This window comes from Dipodomys spectabilis, unplaced genomic scaffold (genome assembly GCF_019054845.1).
Source record: "Dipodomys spectabilis isolate Male_0828 unplaced genomic scaffold, ASM1905484v1 ptg000059l, whole genome shotgun sequence".
Classification (NCBI taxonomy): Eukaryota; Metazoa; Chordata; class Mammalia; order Rodentia; family Heteromyidae; genus Dipodomys; species Dipodomys spectabilis.
This window is the reverse complement of record NW_024870736.1, coordinates 442778-461856: the sequence shown is the minus strand read 5'-3', so window position 1 is coordinate 461856 and position 19079 is coordinate 442778. Positions and strand designations below refer to the sequence as shown.

The window sequence follows — 19079 nt, the reverse complement described above, 5'->3', positions numbered from 1 at the left end:
CAATTACATGGGCAAGATAATGCGTACATTTCTTATCAAGCATTGCAGCCTCCTCCTTTGTTTACCCTTCACATCCCTTCCCAGCCTCCCCCCCCCCCCCGCCCCTCACCCAATCCTTCTCCTTCCTCCCCCCCCCACCAACGTTGTAAAGTTCGTTTTCGACATGACAACTTGTACTTCTCATTGTTGCAACAGGTCCACCTGTATCCTTAAATGACTTGTTTTTCCCCATCTCCTCAACAAATTATACCGACATCAAACATAGTGAAAAGCAGGGGTTATATTGTGGGGGAGGGACATACAAAGCAACAAAGAAATAATCTTATAAATGAGTTAGAAACAAATGCATGAAAGAAAAAAAAACATTAAAATACATATCTAAGGGTTCATTTTCCTAACGTCACATTATCTGACCTTTTCTGCTTGACTCATACATATACTAGATATTGCAAATAAGGGAAACCATGGGACCTATGTTTCTTTGGGCTTGGCTTACTTCACTTAATATAATTTTTTCCAAGTTTTTACATTTCCTAACAAATGGGGCAATGTCATTCTTTCTGATGGAGGCATAGAATTCCATTGTGTATATATACCACATTTTCTTGATCCATTCATCTACTGAGGGGCATCTGGGTTGGTTCCATATCTTAGCTATAGTAAATAATGCTGCAGTAAACATAGTTGTGCTGGTAGCTTTAGTGTGGTCTTGTTTGTAAACATTTGGGTAAGTGCCCAAAAGTAGGATTGCTGGGTCATAGGGGAGCTCTATGTGAAGTCTTTTGAGGAACCTCCATACTGCTTTCCAAAGTGGTTGAACAAGTTTACACTCCCACCAACAATGAAGTAAGGTTCCCTTCTGTCCACATCCCCTCCAGCATCTGTTGTTAGAGTTCTTGATATTTGCCATTCTAACTGGAGTGAGGTGGTATCTCAATGTTGTTTTGATTTGCATTTCTTTTATGGCTAGGGAGGTTGAGCATTTCTTCATGTGTCTATTGGCCATCCTTCTTTCTTCTTCAGAGAAGTTTCTCTTTAAGCCTTTAGCCCACTTATTTATTGGGCAGTTGTTTCTTTGAGGATTTGTTGTTGGGGGATTTAATTTTTTGAGTTCCAAGTATATTTTAGATATGAGACCCTTGTCTGTTGTATAGGTAGTGAAGATCTTCTCCCAATCCGTGGGCTTTCTATTGATCTTGCTAGCTATGTCCTTTGCCATGCAGAAGCTCTGCAACTTCATGCAATCCCATTTGTCCAACCTTTCTTTGATTTGTTGTGTTTCCGGGTCTCTATTAAGAAAATTTCAGCCTGCGCCAAGGAGACCTAGGGTTTCTCCTATTCCATCCTGTAATGTTTTCAGAGTGTCTGCTTTGACTCCGAGGTCTTTGATCCATTTGGAGTTGACCTCACATTCTTCACTCAGCTGGCTTGCTCATGTCTAGTGCTCTACCATTTGAGCCATACCTCCAGGCCATCATTTTGCTGATTCATTGGAGATGGAGTCTTATAGACTTTTTAGCCCAGGCTTTCTTCAAAGCAAAATGTTCCAGGTATCAGCCTCTTGAGTAGCTAGAAACAAAGGCATGAGCCACTGGTGTCAAGCTTCCACATACCTCTTTAAAAGCCAACACTTCATTGCAGCTAATAAATTGATATCTCTCTTTTCATTATGCTGTAAACATGACATGAGGTACAGAGAACCCTATAGACCAGGTTCCAGGCCTGCCATGCCTGGCAGAGCATGAGGTTATAGGGTCTCTAATGGGTGGTGAGAGAATAGATCAAATCCTAACTAGAGATCCCAGTGTCTGACACTCAGTTCTGTTTTGTCACTTTGCTCTCTTATGAATGATTCTAAAGCTGCCTCATGTCACAGTTGGGTTCTTCAGGGTTATCTATGGCTTAGCTCAGGGGAGACAGCAAAGAGGAGGCTCAGGGGCACCCAGAAGGACTTTAATCTTCTCTATAATATTTTTAATTATGATAAAATTAATATATAAAGTGCTGCCATAAGTTCAGTGTTCACGGCATGTGTCGCTGTCATCGCCTCATGTTTCCAGAACATTTCTATTCTGTGAAATAGCCATGACAACTTTGTCCCTTCTGAAGCACTCCCTGTTGCCTGTCCCAGCACCATCCTTGCAAACACTGTTTGCTTTCAGTCTCTGTGACTCTGTGATTGTACACAATTGTCCTTCCTATGCCTGGCTTATCTCACGGAACATGCTGTCCCTAAGGCTCATCCTGCTGCTATAGCAGACCATCAACATCACATAATGTATAAAAAATTCTGAATTAAATAAACCCATGGTTTCCAGAGGCTGGGGGCGGGGGGGGGGGGGGGTGTCTAAGTGCATGACTAACTTCTGGTAAGGCCCTTCTTGCTTCAACATAACAGAGGGCCTCACTTAGCAAAACAGCTCTTCTCATAAAGCCACTGGGCCCTTCATGGCAGCCCCATCCTGATAAGTGTAGTTAACCCTGACCACCTCCCAAAGTTCCCTCTTCCAACCAAAGCATGAATCTGGGAATTAAGTTTCCAATTTATGAAATTTCAGGTCACTCTTCAGCCACAGCATTGCATGGATCAGAATCTCTTTACTTATTAAGGCTAAATAATATTCCATTAGGTGTGTACATATATATACATATACATACATTTTGTCAGTCTCTCCATCCACTGATTGGGGGAGGGAAGGTCTGTAGTATTTTAAGTGTGTTTTTTGTTTGTTTGTTTTTGTTTTTTGTCTGTTGTGGGGCTTGAACTCTTGGCCTGGACACTGTCTCTCAGCACTTCAGCTCAAGGCTAGTGTTCTACCACTTTGAGCCACAGCACCACTTCTGGTTTTCTGTTAGTTAATTGAAGATAAGAGTCTCACAGACTTTCCTGCCCAGGCTGGCTTTAAACCATGATCCTCAGATCTCAGCCTCCTGAGTAGCTAGGATTATAGGTGTGAGCCACCATTGCCCAGCTTAGTATTTTAATTAAGTACAGGATGGATTTGTCTTAAATAAAAGTAACTTATTTGAAGAACAGTCCCTCAGCCAAGCTGTGGTTCACTAGAACTTTCCCATCTCTAGCAGGGAAAGGGACATGAGGTGAGCTATATCTTGCACAGCCCTGCAGTTAATAAGCACTAAGCACAGGATATCACATGACCCAGACACAGCTCTACCACTGTTATCCAAACTACCAGGTAAATAGTATTGAGAACCATTCAGGATCTGTCATCAAAATACTTGGATTTCTGCAGTGGCATGCCTGTGGAGTTCCATTTACAAATAGGTAGAGGCTACGTGTCTTCCATCCAAGTCCTGCTCTTTCTCCATGGGTTCAGGCCAGTTCAGGTCTTTTGAGTCCCCGAATTGTACATAAAAATTTGTGGCGTTTCTATAAGGCCTGTCAGATCCATCATGTGCCTTGGCAAGAGGTTCCTTAGACATGTTATCATCACAAGTTGACAGCTGTCTACCCCCAGTCCCCTCCGGAGCTCTGCTGGGACAGGATGGGTCAGAGTCCAGCTGAGCTGGAGACTCAGTGCCCAAGGAGAGCAGCTGCCTGTAGCTGCTGCTGAGGGTGAGGGGATCTTTGCCTGACCTGGATTTGTTAGCAAACTAGTAAGTGCCTCCAGTGTGCCACCTGTGCAGCCTACACTGTCGTCAGCGAGCCCTGTGTGAATTAGCACATGCCTGCAGGTGTGAGAATGCATTCTTGCCTCCTGCTCTGCTGTGTGCAACCAGTCTGAGGACTCAAATGTGTGAGGTAGGAAGAGAATTAGGCTCTCAACCAGAGGGAGTGGTGGCAGGAGTTCTCAAACACAGCCTCACAGTCGTCCTAAGTGACCCTGGCCCCAGCCTTCTGCTCCAGGGAGCATCCGCATCCTGAGCAGATCTTCAGGAGCTAAAAAAAAACTATCCTCCCTTCTACATCCCACGGGGCTCTGTGTTTGCTCCATGCTTTACTTCCCAAATAGCAAGGTAAGTAAAGAGATATTTCCAGGTTTACCTAGTCCTTCCTCCTTCCTTAGAAGCACTGAGAATCCATGAACCACCTTCTTGGCGCCATTGCTTGTCAGGTGTGAAAAGTCTTTCTAGCCTGAAAATTCATTCTGGTCAGACTGTTGGAGGTGAAATTCCAGCTCTGTCTTTGAGTAGCTGGGTTGTCCTAAACAATGCCCTTGAAATTACTTTCCCTTTTTTGTGTGTCTTTTTTTTTAAAAAAAACTTATTGTAAAGATGATTACAGACAGGTTAAGTTACATACACAAGGTAATGGGTACATTTCTTGTCAAACATTGTCGCCCCTCCCTTGTTTTTCTCCCACTTTACCTCTCTCCCGACCCCCCCCCCCCCCCGCCGACTCCAGCCGAGTTGTAAAGTTCATTTCCAACATGCTGTCTTATGAATCTCACTGTTGCATTGGTTCACCCTTTGTCCTTTGTCTCACCATTTTGTTATTTGCCTTCCCTTCCCCAAATCAGATGATTGTATATATGATACAGGGTACCAAATAAAATGATGCTAATTGAAATGAACTCCAAGATATGAAAACGAGATTTTGTTGTTGTTGTTGTTGTATGGGTTTTTTTTTAGACAAAGATCTCATTATGCAGCCCAGACTGGCCTGGAACTTGAGATCCTCCTGCCTGAGCCTTCCAAGCGCTGAGATTACAGGCATGAACCACCACACCCAGCTCCATCCTGGTCTTTCTGTGCCTTATTTCCCAATCTGTGCCATTATGAAGGAGAGAATTAAATACACTGGCTCTGGAAACTTCTGGTCTACTCGTATGGTCCAAGGCAGGCTAATGGCTCCATGAACTGGCTTCCATTTGCTGGGTCTGGGTTTTCCCCAGCTTATACCTCTCCCTTTCTTCATAAATGCATCCTGACTAGACAGCTGCAGAGATCTGAAAAACAACATTAGGTGCTGCATCCTGATCACAGCTGCTCTGGTCACCAGCTGCACAGCTGTCCCCTAGGAGACTGGTAGAAGTCACCTTCTAGGGCACTTTGTTGCCATCCACATGTGGGGGAAGCAGGAAGCCATGGCCTCTAGCTACCCCCTAACCACAGTGTTCTGTTATTTGGGGTTGAAATGTGGTCAGTTTTTCATAGACTCATTCATGTTCCTCCCCAGTGCTAGGCTGTTGGCTGGCTTTTTTATTTGCATGCCATTATTACATTATGTACTTTTTCATTAAGTTCCCATAATGTGACCACACCACACATTATCCAAACTAAAACAACTTTCTCCAGGCATTCTCAATGCCTTATAACCCAAGGAGTTCTTAATGACTGGCAGTAAAGTTAAATACATTGTAAAACTTAAGTCCTCCCCACATGTGCCCTTTGGACTTGAGGCATTCTGGACGCTGGGGGAAGTGTGATGAAGAGCATTTCCGAGGCACCAATCATTAAGGGCCATTTAGGTGGTTTGTGTGGCTGTTCTGCCCTGTCCACTGAGTTAAATGAGAGAAAGTAGGCCCTCAAGTCACAGTCAGGGTTCAGATCCCAGCTCTGCCATTTACTACCTGTGGGATCCTGAGCAACCTACTTGAACATTCTCTGCCTGAGTTTTCCATGTGTAAAATGGTAAATAATAGTGCCACTACACAGTAAATTTAACATACAAAACTAGTTGGACAGTACCTGGTGATTACAATCCATCTGAGTCTAGAGACAGCCTCTTAGCTACAAGAGAGCTGCCCACATCTCCTAGGAGAGCACTGATCCCGTGGGTACTGCTCTTCGGATTCTAAATGTCTAGGGTCTTCCCATGCCCGGACTGACCTCCCTCCTCCTCATCCCTTATTTTCTCACACCAGCAGGCAGCTTCCCAAATACAACATAATTCTGCCCTTCATCTACTCCCACCTCAACACATTCCATCTGGACCCTGCCCAATTCCCCTAGCACTGTTCGGATTTGTATATATGTGTGTACTTTCTTACCTGTGTATTTACAGAGGTCTCCTTCTATAATACATGTGGTTAGGAGCATATCCATCTGAGTTGGATTTGTGCTGTCGATGCTCAGTATGTATTAGGAAAAAGTTGATTTGGTGCCCAGTAAAAGTCTAAGCTCCAAGATGACCCACACTCACTCCCTACCTTGGAAAGTGATACTGTGCTTGAACCCCTTTCTATAAGTTTTGGGATTCTCAGATTCTCTACAAAGGACTTGTTCATCATGATCACTTCTCAAGAATGTCTCTGTCCTGTTGCCAGACTTCAGTTGTTGAAACTGTTTTCTGTAGATCTGACCTTGGATGATACAAAAAAGCTAAATAGCAAATGGCCACTCATGATCAGGCAGTGTCCCAGAGGTCTGGGCTCTACTGCATTGCTTGTGAGGCCTCCGGCAGGGCTGTGGTCTCTGCTTATAGCTCTGAAACCTGGGAAGAACAGAGAATCGTCCCATGTGGCTTAAGGGCTCTGTGGATCCAGCACAACCCTTCTGTGCCTACCATGATGAAAATTCAAGAACAAAAATGGCTGCCTTGTATGCATAACTTAGGGCTTGATTTTGAAGACATGTGAGGCTTCTGAGCTCCCCACCTTCCATCCAGGGGTCAAAGCAGTATGTAGGAGAAACCCATCACCACAGGGCTGCCCACTCTGGGGGCAATGTTTTAGGCTCAGTAAAGAAGATGACTGGTGTGACAAGAACATCCCAGGGTTGGAAAGTTGGCTGCAGCCCTCCCTACTACCCCTTTTGCTTTTCCCCTATACAGCCTGGGTTTGTGACTCCCTGCTGTTGAATTAGTGTCCATAAACATTGGACATAAGTAATGTTATCTTAAAAGGTCATCTACATGTTGTAAGCCTATTTTGATGCTTCAGAGGTCTAACACCTGTGAAATAGCTGTGCTGTCAAATTAGCATATTTATATCTTTTGCCATAAGGAAGGGAGAATGCTAATGAAAATCACAAAGTGTTTATAGAGTATCAAAACATATAGGTACAATGGTACTTGGATGCAACTGTGAAGTTTTAAATGCATGTAGTGAAAAATGGTCATTAATAATCTGTTTTTATTGAGAAATTAGAAAAAGACAGTACAGCCATAGATATCATCAAGATGGAAATAATATAGATGGGTTAGATTACTTCATTAGAAAGAAAATCTCTAGTATGCTAGATTTTAATACCTATGAAATGCTAATGTCATGTTATATTGAATGTTTCTGCTTATTTAAATTCTATTATTCAGAACAAATTTTAATAATTAAGAAGCCAGTAAAACAAACATTAATTTTAATTTTGATTGTTAGAGAAAATAAGTGCCTACAGTTTTTCTTTTTTTTCAAATAGTTGTACCAAGTAGTTTCCATTTAACGTGTGAATTTACCTGTACAGTGCATTTTTTTGGTGCCACTCCTGGGGCTTGAACTAAGGGCCTAAGCACTATCCCTCAGTTTTTTTTTTTGTTGTTGTTGTTGTTTGTTTGTTTGTTTAAGGGTGGCACTTGAGCCACAGCTCTACTTCTGACTTCTGACTTGTAGGTTTGAATTTGGGGCCTGGGCAATGTTCCTGAGTTCTTTTGCCCAAGTCTAGTGCTCTACCACTTTGAGTCACAGCACCACTTCCAGTTTTCTGGTGGCTTTTTGGTGGATAATTGGAGAAAAAAAACTCATGGACTTTCCTGCCCAGGCTGGCTTTGAAAAGTGATCCTCAGATCTCAGCCTCCTGAGTAGCTAGGATTATGGGTGTGAGCAACTGGTGCCTGGCTCTATACAATATATCTTGATCAGGGTCTCCCTTTCCAACAGTCTCCCTAGCCAATCCTGTCTCCACACATCTCAAGTTTCCTTGTTCAGTTTTCATGTATGTACATTGAGTATTATGGCTATATTTGCCAATCCTTCCTCTCTATTCACCTACCCCTCTCTTTTTAGTCCCTGCCCCCTGGGGTGAAGCTGAAGCTTCCTGGTATTCATTTTGTTAACCCGCCTATTAATTGTTCAAAGGGATTACAGCATGGAATCTCACTCCTGTGTATGCCATTCTTTAGTCAGTTCGATTGTATGTGTGTGTGTGTGTGTGTCTGTGTGTGCTTTCAAATACATGTTAGGCTTAACGTCCACATTTGAGAGAAAACATGTATCCTCTGTCTCTCTGAGCTTAGTTTACTTTACTCAATATAATTTTCCCCAAGTCCATCTATTGCCCTGCAAATTACATAATATTATTTTTCCTGATGGATAAATAAAATTCTATTGTGTATGTGTGTGTGTGTGCACATGCATGCTCACACATACATTTTCCACATTTTTCTTGATCCATCTGTTGGTTTAGGGCATCAAGACTGTTGCCCTAACTTGGCTATTGTGAATAGTGCTGCAAGAGTATACAGGTGCCTTCATTTCATCCTTACTTATAATCTTTCAGACAGAGGCCCAAGAGTGTGTCATTGGATCATAAAGTAGTTCTATTTTTAGTTTTGTGAGAAATCTCATTATATCTTCCATAGTGGTTATACTCATTTGAATCCCACAGTACACTAGGGTACACCCTTGAATCCCTACCAGCATTTGTTGTTGCTCATATTCTTAATATTGGCCATTCTGACTGGAATGAGATATAAAATCTCAATGATTTTGATTTTTACATTTCCTTGATGGCAGAGATATTGAGTATTTTTTTCATATTTATTGAGCTGCTACAATTTGAAACATATTATTGTCCCTTTCCATCTGAGGGTCCCAGTAATATTCAAACTGCTGGATCCACTTAAAGACTCTCCTGAGCCAGCAAGATGGGTGGTAGGTTGAAAAAATAACTCTTTACCAGTGTCCATCATGTTATTTGGAAACTATGTAACTAAAATAAAACAGGATGATAACTAGAGCAGGTACCATCCTTAACTTTGATTTCTACTTTTTGCCCCTCTTGTTAGGAACAAAGTAATAAAGTTTTACTGACACATGGCTATGTTCAAAAGTGTTAGATTACAACAAAGATTTCCCCCTCAAAAGCTAAACCATCAACTGTCTAGACCTTTACACAGTGCGCCAAATGGTCAGATTGTTCTTTTTGACAGTCTTGTAAATATTTTTCCCATGATGGGACTCTTACAGAATTTCATTTTTTTAAAAAAGGAAAGATTCTGTTGCTGGTCAGACTTGAAAACCACTGTGCACTGTCACAATGATGCTTAATTACAAGCAAAATAGAGATAATTCTGAAGGGAAGCTGCAAGTCTCAGCCTTGAAACAAGCAAAGGCTAAAAAATAATGGCCAGGTTTGTCCACTAAGAGTAACTCTTAAGTGTAACAATATTCTGCCTGGTACAAGTGGCTTGTGCCTATAATCCTAACTACTCAGGAGGCTGAGATCTGAGAATTGCAGATCTGAACCAGCCTAAACAGACTAATCAGCTAAACAGACTAATCTCCAATTGGCCAATAAAATCCTAGGACTGGAAATGTAGCTGAGCAGGAAGAAAACTGAAGTCAAGACATTCTATTCTTTTATGTTTGTATTTAAAAGCCTGAATTTTCACACTTTATAAAAGAAAATTTCTGTGCTCACAGTCTCATCTCTCCCAGGGGGGTTGTTGACCATCCAGCTGCTACATAGAGGTCCATTTCTCCCAGCTTCTTGATGCCCTGTAGACTCAAAAGACATTCAGCAATTCCTTTTGTGTTTTTAAAGGATATTTCCTGAGTCCCTCCGGTGGCTGATGGCTACCCAGCAGTTCGAGTCTGCAAAGAAGTTGATCCTGCACTTCACACAGAAGAACTGTATGAGCCCCGAGAGCGATATCAAGGGTGTGATGCCAGGTGAGTGCACCACAGCCGGCCAGCTCTGCTCTCCCAAACAGCTGTCTATCCAGCCATTCCTTTCTCTTTTACCCACATGGTCTGCAGAGCATCAGTAGCAGCTAGAGCCATGGAATGGGAGTAAATGGGAATTCTCTCCACTTCCTGGGAATGATTCTTTCATGATAAGTCAAACACATTCTGGTGTTCTACTTCTTGCCCAGATCCACACGTGTGGCTTAAGACTGGCATATACCTGGTCTTCACCAGGGGATATCTGGCTACATCTGGTATATGTGGCGTCAGCCTTGTCTGCCTGCCTTGCCAGGTAGAGCTCTGCCTCAGAGTGTGAATGGCCTTCATGCTCTCTTGTCCCAAGCTTGACCTTCAGAGAGCTACCATTGTCTTATTTCTGGTCATAACCTATTTGTTGGGCAAGAGAAGATCTGGGAACATGAACTGTTTTTATAACATGCTTCAGCTCCTTAGAAGTCTGTGAATGAGGGGTATTGCTACTAGCTAGGTGGGGCTTTCAAGCTGAGGTCCATAAGTGCCATAAGAAAGTCATTCCCATCCACATTTCTGGGCCCCTCCCTGGCACCCAGAGATACTGACCTAGTAGATCTGACTGAGACTTGAGAACTTGCCTTCATAATAAGCACTAGCAAACACTCTGATGCAAGTGGCCTAGGGGTCACCTTTGGAAAACCACTTGTTTTCCGTGGTTCCCAGATCCTGACCAACCATACTAACCAAACATGTAAAATTCCCTAGGAAAATAATCCACAGGCCTCATCCAAGAGAGGGTGAGGGTGTGCACATTTTCTCCATGATTAGAAATCCTTGTGGTGATCACTGGTTCATTCATTTATTCAACAGATATTTCCTAAATTCCTTGTTACTTGAAGAGCAGAGAAGGAAACAGGTCATGCCTTGCTCAGGAAGCTCACAGGCAGGGATACATGTTGACAGGAAGGGTTAGATGTACACACTGTTTGGAGGGGTGAGGTAGTGGAGGCCAGTGAGTGGAGTATGGTGGCAAATGACCACAGTAGAAATAGCTGGTGAGCATAGCTCCGAGGCACAGGTGAGCAGAGGCTTGCACCAAATAGGACAATGTACCCTGCCGCCCTCTATTCCTGACAGGGCAAGAGACGTAAGAGAACCCTGGGTTGTGGACGCCCATAATACTTAGCCAGGCTTTTCTTTAGACTGTGGACTCAGAAGGTCTAGAGCTTTTGGGTGCTACTGTTCAGCCAGGATGGAATCTCCGCCTCTGCCAGGTTGGGTGATGCATGTCTACCTAGTCTCTCCACCCAGGTGGAGTCAGTTAACGTGAAGTTCTGGTTTCCCTGTTATGAAGAAAGATATAAGCAAGATCTGACTGGTCCATGAGAAGAGTGTTGACTGCTGCTGCCACAAAGAGACACCAGTCCCTTCTCTCTAGGGGCAGTGACAGAAGACAAGAAAACACATGGTGCTTACATGCCAGCCCCAGTTCTAAGTGATCACAAATACCAACTCACACTTCATATTTAGTCCTAAATACCATGATTTACCCTATTTTTTCTTAACAGAACTATGAGGAGGTACTATAATGATCCCCATTTGCAGAGAAGCTAGTGGCCTTGCCAAAGGTCACATACCTACTAAGTAGTTGAGCTGGGACTTGAACCCAGGAGACAGGGGTAGAGAGGGATCAGAATGTGTAGAAAGGGATGAGTACTGAGGCTTCCCCTTGGGGCTGGGTTTGCCTGTTTTGAACCATCAGATAATTTCTCTGAACACCTCCAAGCCCCCTTTTATTAGCAAGTGGTTCCTCTCTGGTCTCACAGTATTTTCATTTCCAGCCTCTCCCTAATTAAATCATCACACTCCACTTCTTTCAAGTTAAAATATTGTCTGGGAAAACCTTGTTTTCTCAATTATAATTACACTGATTCATTTCCCTCCTATTTTTAGAAAGCGGCATTAACTCTTTCCCCCATTTGCTTGTAAGTTGTGTCAGTGCTTATCTCTATCTGACATCCTAGGCAGGAGGCTGATCCAGAGATGGCTGATCCCTCTTGATGCTTACCAAAGAGGAGTGTCTTCCCTCCCACTCATCCCAGAGGTCATCGTTAGGCACTGTCACAGCTACCTCTGGCTCTGCCACCTCCCACGTCTGTGGCATTAATGACACTACTGTATAGAACACAGCATGTCTATTCCCCATGTTCAGATCTGCCCCTTCCATCTTCCTTAGCTTAAAACTCCACACCACCTCATCTAGCACCAGACTCTTCCCTGGCTCCTCTCTAGCCAACCACTGGTCCACCTCCAGAGCCGCATCAGACATGATCTCCTCACAGCATCATCTTACCAAGTCTTCTTGCCCCATCTGGCACCTTTGAAAGTGACCCCAGTTCTTCCTAGTAGCCTGAAAACCTGCTCCATCTCACCTTTCCTCCCCAGCATCACTAGTCTTCATTGGCTCAGATACTCTTCCTCCTCATACAGATTTCCCACCCTATTTTGACCAACTCCTTCAGCCTAAGTCAGCCCTCATTCTCATATTGTTAAAGCTGTGAACCTGTCTACGCTTTTGCCTTTTTCCCAGCTGTGAGGCAGGCTATATGGGACTCCTTATCACTGCCTCCACCCCAGCAGAGCAGTGAGGCTTGGCCAGGCAGATCCTGTGCAGCAAAGCCGACTGTCATACTCCTAACTGCAAAGGAGACCTGACAGGTAACAGGCCTTCCATCAATATCGATGGAGCACACAAGCCTGGGTCTTCTGCAACCAGGGAGGGTTAGGAATGCTCATTCTATCACCACTCAGCACATCAGAGCTTGGCTGTAGGAATAGGGAACAGAAAGGGCTGCTCTTGCTATGTTAATGTATCCTAGCCTTTGGTTTCTACTAAAGAAAACCTTGATCTTCCAAAATTTTAAAGCTGCCTTCACTTAATCTTTTTTAATAAGTTTTTTATTGTAAAAATACTGTACAGAGGGGTTACAGTTACATGAGCAAGGTAGTGAGTACATTTCCTATCAAGCATTGTTGCCTCCTCCTTTGTTTATCCCCTACCATCCCTTCCCTCCCACCTCCACAACTACATCCCCTCACCCCCCAACCCCCACCTAAATTGTAAAACTCATTTTCAACATAGTGTCTTGTATATCTCATTGTTACAATAGGTCAACCTGTATCCCTATTTAAACTTTTTGTTTTTTCCCTTTCCCTCCCCAAATTAGACTGACATCAAATACAGTGAAAAGAGGGGTTATACTGTGGGGGAGGGACATACAAAGCAACAAAAAAATCACATGGTTCACTATAATACCTTAGAAACAATAGCAAGAAAGAAAAAAAACACTTTTGTCCCTATCTTCAGGTTCATTTTGCTAAACATCATCTTATCTGGTCATATGTACATAGCTTTTGACCTTTTCTACTTGTCCTAGACATATACTAGTTATTGCAAATAAGGGAAACCATGGGACCTATGTTTCTTTGGGCCTGGCTTACTTCACTTAATATAATTTTTCCCATCTTTCCATTTCCTAACAAATGGAGCAATGTCATTCTTTCTGATGGAGGCATAGACTTCCATTGTGTGTGTGTGTGTGTGTGTGTGTGTGTGTGTGCGCGCGCGCGCGCGCGCGCGCGCGCGCACACGCGCGCACCACATTTTCTTGATCCATTCATCTATTGAGGGGCATCTGGGTTGGTTCCATATCTTAGCTATGGTAAATAATACTGCAATAAACATAGTTGTGCTGGTAGCTTTAGTATGGTCTTGTTTGTGATCATGTGGGTAAGTGCCTTAAAAGTGGGATTGCTGGTCATAGGGGAGCTCTATATGGAGTCTTTTGAGGAGCCTCCATACTGCTTTCCAAATTCACTTAATCTTTTTGAGCATGCATGCCTGATGTTCTTAAAGGGCTATATAGCTAAATTTCTCTAGATGTTTGGACTTGTTCTAGGCATCATTCCCACAGTGGTCAAAATATGTTTGACAGCTCTCCTTCCTGGGTCACAGCTCTCAAGATTGTGAACATTTATAGCAGGAATGGAAGTTTTGCTGGTTCCAAATGTGTCTGCCATGCATTTCATCCACAGCAGAGCCTTGTGAGGGAGGGAGCTCCTGTTCCCCCTACTTGGCAGGTGGGCATTGGGAACCAAAGAAGATGAGTGCAGGGAGCAGTGACCTCCATTCTGGGGTACCCCAGGGGAAGGAGCATTTCATGGAAGGCAGCCCAGTGGAGGGAAGCACGTGCACAGCCCTCGTCCTCACCTGGGGAACAAAGCAAGTGTCCTTGGTCCTGTGCAGGAAACCCCACTGTAGTATGGTGAACCAAGTGGACCCATCAGAGGCCACACAGGGCTCTCCCAGCCCTGAGCAGAGGTAGAGCTGAAATCTTCCCTTGCCCTTCTCCCTGTCTCATAAATCTGTTCTGAGCCTGCAGTGACAGGAAGGTAACCAGGGCCAGACCACAACATTCCCTGCACTAGGTAAAGTCACAGCACTCACAATAGATGAAAGGAAGGTTTGCCCCCAGGGCCTTTGCCTTTGACCTGAGTGAAGTATGACTGCTCTCACTTGGTGGTCAAGAGACCATGCAGGAATGCAGTGCTGGGTCAAGTGTTGGCAATGTGCATAGATCTTTGGCTCTGGGTCATTTGGTAACAATATTCAAATGCCAAAAGCACATTCACTCAAGTTGCTAAGTGTCACCATTCTAGCTTCATATTCAAAGGAAGGAGGGCTGCTGGCAATAAAGACAGCAAGCACAATCTGTACTGAATGGACCAGGCTTCAGAGCCACCGCCCTGCTCTGGTGCTTGTAGTGTGACTTGTATTTTTTCTCCTCCTTCTCCCTCCCCAACATCCTTTCCCTTCTCCTCCCCTCCTTCATTTCTTTTTGTCTTTTCTTGGTCATCATGTCTGAAACTGCTGTTTCCCAGCACATTTGCCACTTCCACAATAGAACTGTGCACAAAGATTGCAGCCTGGCAAGCTCCTTGCCCCACGAGGCCAACTTAGGTCCCCTCTGTGCACCTGCTGAGCCTGGCCAGTGAGTGCCACTGCCTCCTTCCTCAGCTGTCCTTTGGAAGCCACACTCTCACACCTACATCCCCAGGTGCAGAGAGGCCAGGGCCGACTTCCAGGGCCACCTTTGCCTCTTGCCGTGGTGGTAAGGAGCCAGGTGCAGTTGCTAGGCACAAAGCCAGAGGGATGTGTGTACGCCCAGAAACTGCAAAGACATCTCACCTTCCTGCATGTGGTCCTCACAGCAGCATGTCATCCTAATTACAGACCTGGGCTTGGATCAAACAGCAGCACTCCCTTCTCCACAGGCACAGATGTGTTCCAGGACAGTGTGTGTGTGTGTGTGTGTGTGTGTGTGTGTGTGTGTGTGTGTGTGTGTACACACATACCTGTGATAAAGTTTAATTTACAAATTAGGCACAGTAAAATTAACAACAACAAAATAGACCAACTGTGACAATATACTAAAAGAAATGCTATAACTTAGAAATTACTTATTTCTGGAATTTTTCATGTAATATTTCCAGACCATAGTTAATCTGAAGGAAGCAAAACCTTGCATTAGGAAGATAGCGTGTACAGCTTTCCCAAAGAAGCCAACAGAAGCACAGAGCTGGCTTCAGCCCAGACCTGTCAGGCCATCATTGCTCCCAGAGCTTCCGCATTAACCACATGGGTCAAGGAAATAGGGAGGAACAGAAGCTGCACAAAGGTGCTAGACATACTTGGCTTGTCAAAATTTAGTAGGTTCTGCTTGTATTTCTCAGGGTTTTTAAGTCAAAAAGGCAACAGTATGCTGGCTTGGTAATCCCAGCTAGAGGTATAGAGGTATAGAGAAGAGAATCACAGTCCAAGGCCAGTCCCAGGCAAAAATAGAAGGTCTTGTAAGAAAAATAACAAGGACCAAAAAAAAAAGATTGGAGGTGTGGGCCAAATTGGTAAAGCATCTGCCAAGAAAGCCCAAGGCCCCAAATTGAAACCCCAGTTCTGCAAAAAAAAAAAAAAGTGTCAGCAGCATTCCTGTTGCTCATAGATGATCAACCACCCAGGAGCCTTTCTTAGCCCCTTTTATCTCCAGAAAAGTACCTAGGCTTCCATCTGATGACTAAAAAATGTAAAAAGCATTTCTCATTTTTCAATTACTTCCCAGTTAATATTTCTTACAGCTCAGAGTTTGTTGGGTTTTGTCCCAAAGCATGCCTAGCATTGAAGAAGTTTTCTGTTGTTGTTGATGAGCTGATGATGTGAGTAACAGAGACCCTGACAAAGTATCAATAGCCCTGGAAAGGTTAACTTAATTCTGTTGAGAATAATGCAGTTACTTCTGTAGACTACAGTCGATTCTTAGACTTGGCTCTCAGGTTTAATGTTATTAAAAAGAAAACTCAAGTCATAATGCAATTGTTGTAGGTTCTTTAACATCATATTTCATACACAGTAAGGTATTAGCAGTTGAGAATGGGCCACATTGGAAAAAACAGAACGAGCAAGTTTAAACTTGCATAATGGATTTTTACTAATGAATATTTATATTTTCTTCTTGGAAGATTGTCCTTCTGAGAAATAGTGGCAATCCCCATGACTCATGAGTGTATTTTAGCTTTGAACCAATAGAGAAAGGGAGTGTGTACATCGAATTTACATCCTCCACTCAGACTCAGGACCTCATGGCTTACTAGGCATGTGTGTTCTACCACTTAAGCCACACCTCCTTTTAGCTTTAGTATTTTTTAGATCAGGTGATGTTCTTTTGGTCTAAGGTAAGCCTCTGAGCACAGTCATCCTACCTACAACATCCCACACAGCAGCTGAAACTCTAGCTATGCAAGCTTGTTTATAGACCTCAATTTCTACCCCTAAACATAAGAAGAAAGAGCTGTGTAACAGTGGCTCCTGCCTGTAATCTAACTACTCAGGAGGCTGGATCCCCAAATCATGGATTGAAGCCAGCCTAGGCAGAAAAGTCCATGAGACTCTTATCCTGAAAACAAGAAGTGGAGCTGCTGCTCAAAGTGGTAGAACATTAGCCTTGAACACAAAAGCTCAGAGACAAATCCCAGGCCCTGAATTCAAGTCCTACAACCAACCAAAAAAAAAAAGTAGGAGGAGGAAGAAGGGGAGGCGGAGGGGGACCCAAGAGGAGGAGGAGGAGGAAGAAGAAGAGGTAGAAGAGGAGGAAGGAAGGAAGTTCTGGAAACTCAGGAGGCATGGTCTCTGTCAGTCAAACAAAAGATTTTTTTCCTGTCCCTTTCATTATCTGACTGGTGAAAATGAGTCTTGAAGAGTTTGTTTAAATGAAGTCCAGTGTGGTAGCTTGTCCCTATTATCCCAGGTACTCTGAAGGCTAAGGCAGAAAGGTCACTTGAGCCCAGGAGTCCAGGAGTCCTGAGCCACACAGTGAGGCCTATCTCCAAAAGAAAGTGCTTAATAAAAGATTCTCAGCTGCCTATTTGAAACAACATATCTTCCTTCAAACTGTAATGAATGAGGTTTGTGACAAATGAGACAGAAGAGGAGAGGTAAAGTTGGGGTGGGAATCCTTGAAGGCACCAGTGCATGGTCTAGAGAGTGCTGCAAAGGTGCAGCCCCACCTCCGGGGGCTCAGAGCATCCTGCCACGTCAGGAAACTGGTGCCAGGACCCCGGTGGACACAGTGCACAGATGCTCAAGTCCCTTGTATAGAGCGGCACGGTATTTGCTTCAGCCACCATGTTCCGTAGTCACCTCGACACCGTCTCCCATCCCTGATAAGATGTGAGTGAAACAGTTATTACACGGTGTTGTTTAGGGAATGATGCCAAGAACACCTGCTCACGTTCAGTATAGATTGTTTCTTCAAATGCTTTCAATATGTGAGTGGCTGAATCTGAGGCTAAAAACCCCACAGATAGCAAGGTGACTACATGTGCTTCTAGGCACTTATAAAAGGCTTCCTCTGTAGGCAGAAGCCTCTCTGTCCCCACCGATAGTTTTTATTTAAGTACATTTCTTATTTTTGGATAGTTTCATCTTTGCAGGAAAGGTGTTGAGACAGCAAAGAACCTCTGTGTATTCCTGACTTAGTTTCCTCCATTGCTAAGGTCTGGTATTACCATGACATGTTTATAAAAATTAAGGAGTGGGTACGGGGAGAGGTGGAGATGGGAAGGGATGGGAAGGGGAAACAACGGAGGAGGCAACAATGCTTGATAAGAAATGTACTCATTATCTTGCCCACGTAATTGTAACCCCTCTGTATGGTATTTTCACAATAAAAAAAAATTAAGGCGTGGACACTAGTTTTAGGATTATCATTAACTGTTGCCTTGCTCACGCCACGTCTCCTCTTGCCTGTGACACTCTCTCAGTCTTTCCTTATTTTTTTTGTTATGGAATTATTTTTACTTATTTATTTTTTGTAGAGGTGATATACAGAGGGGTTATAATTACATAAGAAAGGAAATGAGTACACTTCTTGTTGAACAGTGTTACCCCATCCCTCATTTTCTCCCACTATCCCTCCCCTGGACTGTCCTCTCCCCCCACCCCCTGCAAGGTATAAAGTTCATTTCTAACACAGTGTCTTGTAAGTATCACTGTTGCATTGTTTCACCCTTTGTCCTTGTTTCACCATTTCTGTGATTTCCCTTCCCATCCCCAAATCAGATACACATATATACAATACAGAGGGTACCGAAATAAAAAACAGTGACAATAAGAGATAAACCAAAGGGGGGAAAGATAAAAGATAAAAGAAATAAGGGCAACGGCTCCACTTGGTCTATGAGTTTTTCTTTTCTGTTTTAGTCCCTAAGTAGAGGATTGCTCCACAAGGAGCTGCGCCCCAGTCTGGGGCGCAGAGGGGCCCCAAAGACTGTGAGGCACTGCTGCTCACCAGCAGGTGGCCAGCCAGCTCCTGCAGGCCCCGGCCTTGTTTTAAATTTCCCTGTCGGCTTGGCACATCAGCTCAGGACTTTGTCAAATTGCTGGCCTGGTTCAGGTAACATTTGTTAGGCTCCAGTAAGAATGGCTTTCAGAACTGGTGAGCCTTGCCAGTGCCCCAGCCTCCCAGCTTTACAGCTAGTCATATCCCTTCACGCTGAAACATCTGTATCATGCAGATCTCAAAGGCCTGTTTGGGCTCAGTTTTGGGGTGCTGGGTGTGGGACCCAGGGACTCACTGAAGCTAAGCATGTGCTACACACCAGCCCCAGCTCCCAAGCATTTTTTTACCATTAATTAAAACATGCATACACATACTGTGGTACATGCACAGATGGGTACACACACAGACACAT

The 19079-nt window shown here is 43.9% G+C and overlaps 1 protein-coding gene across 1 annotated transcript in view; it reads left to right on the top strand.

The window, feature by feature from the left end:
* Positions 1 to 19079, top strand: part of Slc22a23 (solute carrier family 22 member 23) — a 194802-nt gene that overhangs the window by 156347 nt on the left and 19376 nt on the right. The window contains exon 5 of the mRNA XM_042680305.1: positions 9661 to 9788. Coding sequence (XP_042536239.1) covers positions 9661 to 9788 — 128 coding nt within the window. The remainder of the gene's footprint in view (positions 1 to 9660; positions 9789 to 19079) is intronic.